Raw genomic sequence first — 3,119 nt, 5'->3', positions numbered from 1 at the left:
CCTGACTTTGGCAGCTGCAGTTTGGGCACCTGCAGTCTTGCCAAGGAGGACAGGTTTCTTACCTGCTGTGTGGAGCATGCAGCCCCGGTGATGCCTCCCTGCTGCAGCTGGGATGATGGCAGGCCAACTAGGGTGGCTTCTACCACCAGTTGTACCACAGTATAATCAAAGAATGGATATGGGAAAAGTCTATTAAGAGAGTTACTTAATGACTCATTTGGGCAATTTAAAACATTATTTAAAATGTAAATAAAAAGTATGCTGTTGTAGAAAGGAAAGGAAGATGCCTATGAATATGAAAAATTAGAATAAAACTATATTTTAGCATGCTGCTTCCAGCTATAACTCTATACACTATGTTGTTTATCTTTTTCCATTTCAGAAATAGTTTAAAAAGCATCAGATAAGTAGGTCTGAAAATGTCCTTAATTTTAGAAAATGACTTAAAAGGTGTATCAGGTGAAGCAAATCCAGTATGTAAGTTTTAAGCATATTTCTGTCAGAAGCTGGGGGCAGGAGAAGTACTAATGAAGACAGATGGCTTTAAGAAAATTCATGAAATAATATAAAATGCAAACAAGACAAAAATGTTAAGCATAAAAAACTAGTCTCATCAAATACATTCCTTGGTGATAGCCATTGTGATCAATTTTTCTAAAGTTTTTCATAATGTATGTATGCATATATAAAAAATTAATATATAAATTATGTAGATAATTTATATAAAATTATATATTGTATGGTAATATTTAATATATTAATATTCAATGTTATATATTATGTAATATATATAAAATTAATGCCATAGCTCTTGCCAAGAAATTTATATATATACTATAGAAAACTTTGTATATATATGTACGTGTACTGTGTATATATGTATACTATAGGTATGTGTGATAGGCATGTATGTTATATATACTGTAGGTACACAGGTTTATTTTGTTATTTTTAATTGCTGAATATCAGTGCATTGTATTGATATTCTACAATTGATTTAACTCATATCAAATGATGGATTGTTGAATTGATTCTACTTTGCTAATATTGCAAACAGTAGAGTTAATTGATATGTTTTAAGATAAACTGTTGCAATCATATCAATATTTCTATGGGATAAAATATTAAATTAGGAATTATGATAAAGAATAAACATACTAAAAACAGTATTTATTGCTAAATTATTCCCTGGAAATGTATCAATTTACTTCATCATAGGAAGTAAATGATACTATTTCTAAGAAAACCATCATGACTGAATGTTAACAAACTTCTTAAACATTTTTCCCCAGAAGGGTGCAAATGATACTATTCCCTGGAAATGTATCAATTTACTTCATTATAGGAAGTAAATGATACTATTTCCAAGAAAACCATCATGACTGGATGTTAACAAACTTCTTAAACATTTTTCCCCAGAAGGGTGCAAATGATACCTATTTATTTAAATGTGAAATTTTTTGCCTATTGTTTTTGCTCAGCTAGTTTTTTTGTAGTACAGATCCCTTTCATAAAGGCAGACCCATCCCTGGGTTTTTCTTTATGGGTTTGATTTTCGTGTCATTGAAAATCATCTTATCCAAGTTAATTTATTAAAGTAGTCGTTGGTTCGTTTTATGTCTTTTTTTGTTACATGAAAAATCATTTAGAGGTAATTGTAGATTCATACCCAGTTGTAAGAAACAACACAGAGAGATCAACAACACAAAACGTATGTGCGTTGGTCTCCTAAGGGCACCTACCTGGTAACCTTTCATCAAAGAGGCATTGCTCTATGAAATGGGAGGGGGGGAGAGAAATTCAAGAAAATTCAGAGATTCAGCCACCAAAGGGTTCAGCTCATTACTTCTCACCTTGTGAAAGGTACCTGGTAACCTTCAGCCCCCGATGGACACGCAGGATGACCCTCAGACCATAAATATCTGGGACATCCTTACAGAGCACAAGAAGAGAGATTTTCACGTGAGAGCTCAGCCCATTAGCATATTTTTAAATGGAGTCATGATGGTAAATTCTTTGCCAGAATGACCCTGGGTACACTTAGTATCTATGAAACTCCTTCTGTGGGTCTTTTGGATAAGAAGAGTTTGAAGATCTCTGGGATAAAAGACTTTTCTTGGTCTCCTGGTGGTAACATAATCGCCTTCTGGGTGCCTTAAGACAAAGATATTCCAGCCAGGGTAACCCCGACGCAACTCCCTACCAGGCAAGAGATCCAAGTGAGGAAACTGTTCATTGTGGTGGATTGCAAGCTGCACTGGCAGAAGAACGGAGATTACTTGTGTGTGAAAGTAGACATGACTCCGAAAGGTACCCAGGGTGTTGTCACAAGTTTTTAAATTTTCCAAATGAGGGAAAAACAGGTACCTGTGGATGTGGTCGAAATGAAAGAAACCATCATAGCTTTTGCCTGGGAACCAAACGGAAGTAAGTTTGCCGTGCTGCACGGAGAGGCTCCGCGGATATCTGTATTTTTCTACCACGTCAAAAACAACGGGAAGACTAAACTCATCAAGATGTTCGACCAACAGCAAACAAACGGCGTCTTCTTGAGTCCCCAAGGACAGTTCGTGGTGTTGGCGGGCCTGAGGAGTACATCGCAGAGCACTACATGGCCTCTGAACTCGAGTGGGATCCTGCAGGCGGCGCTGCTAAGAGTCTACGAAGCCAACGCTGGTGGTTCCGACAGAAAGCCCCAAACAAGAAAGAAGCGTTAGTGGTGCCTTAACCCTCTCCCCCCACCGCCCCACCTGCAGACACCAGGGGCTGAAAGGCACAAAAATGTGTCGCAATGGCAGAATCCCAGTCGAGGTCACAGTCCAGAGCAAGAGCACGGGGAGGTGGCGGGAGTCGCGCTGGCTTCCTGCGGGGCGCCTGGTCTCCACACCACAGGCGATGCACGCAGCGCTCCCCAGTCACTCCTGATTCCCGAGGGGGATGATTTCTTCAGTGACAGAGAACTCGATGGTCTCCTCCTCCCATTCGTCCACGTTGCTGTCCAGCCCGTCAGTGTCCCCCTCCTCGCAGCTCCAGGCGCTCGTTTTTTCCGCTCCATATAGAGCTCCTGGCTGTCTTCCGGTACTTCCGGAAGTGTTCCAACATGGTGCGCCGTCTCGCCA

The 3,119-nt window shown here is 39.8% G+C and overlaps 1 protein-coding gene across 1 annotated transcript; it reads left to right on the top strand.

Moving 5' to 3' along the window:
* The first annotated feature begins 1,714 nt into the window (after positions 1–1,714).
* On the top strand, positions 1,715–2,732 carry LOC116554986 (eukaryotic translation initiation factor 3 subunit B-like). The gene has a single exon (XM_032283317.1). The coding sequence runs from the start codon at positions 2,349–2,351 to the stop codon at positions 2,715–2,717; it is 369 nt and encodes a 122-aa protein (XP_032139208.1). The 5' UTR covers positions 1,715–2,348; the 3' UTR covers positions 2,718–2,732.
* The last annotated feature ends 387 nt before the right edge of the window (positions 2,733–3,119 follow it).

This window comes from Sapajus apella, unplaced genomic scaffold (assembly GCF_009761245.1).
Source record: "Sapajus apella isolate SASKATOON/1434 unplaced genomic scaffold, GSC_monkey_1.0 scaffold14, whole genome shotgun sequence".
Taxonomy (NCBI): domain Eukaryota; kingdom Metazoa; phylum Chordata; class Mammalia; order Primates; family Cebidae; genus Sapajus; species Sapajus apella.
This window is presented reverse-complemented; position numbering and strand designations above follow the sequence as displayed.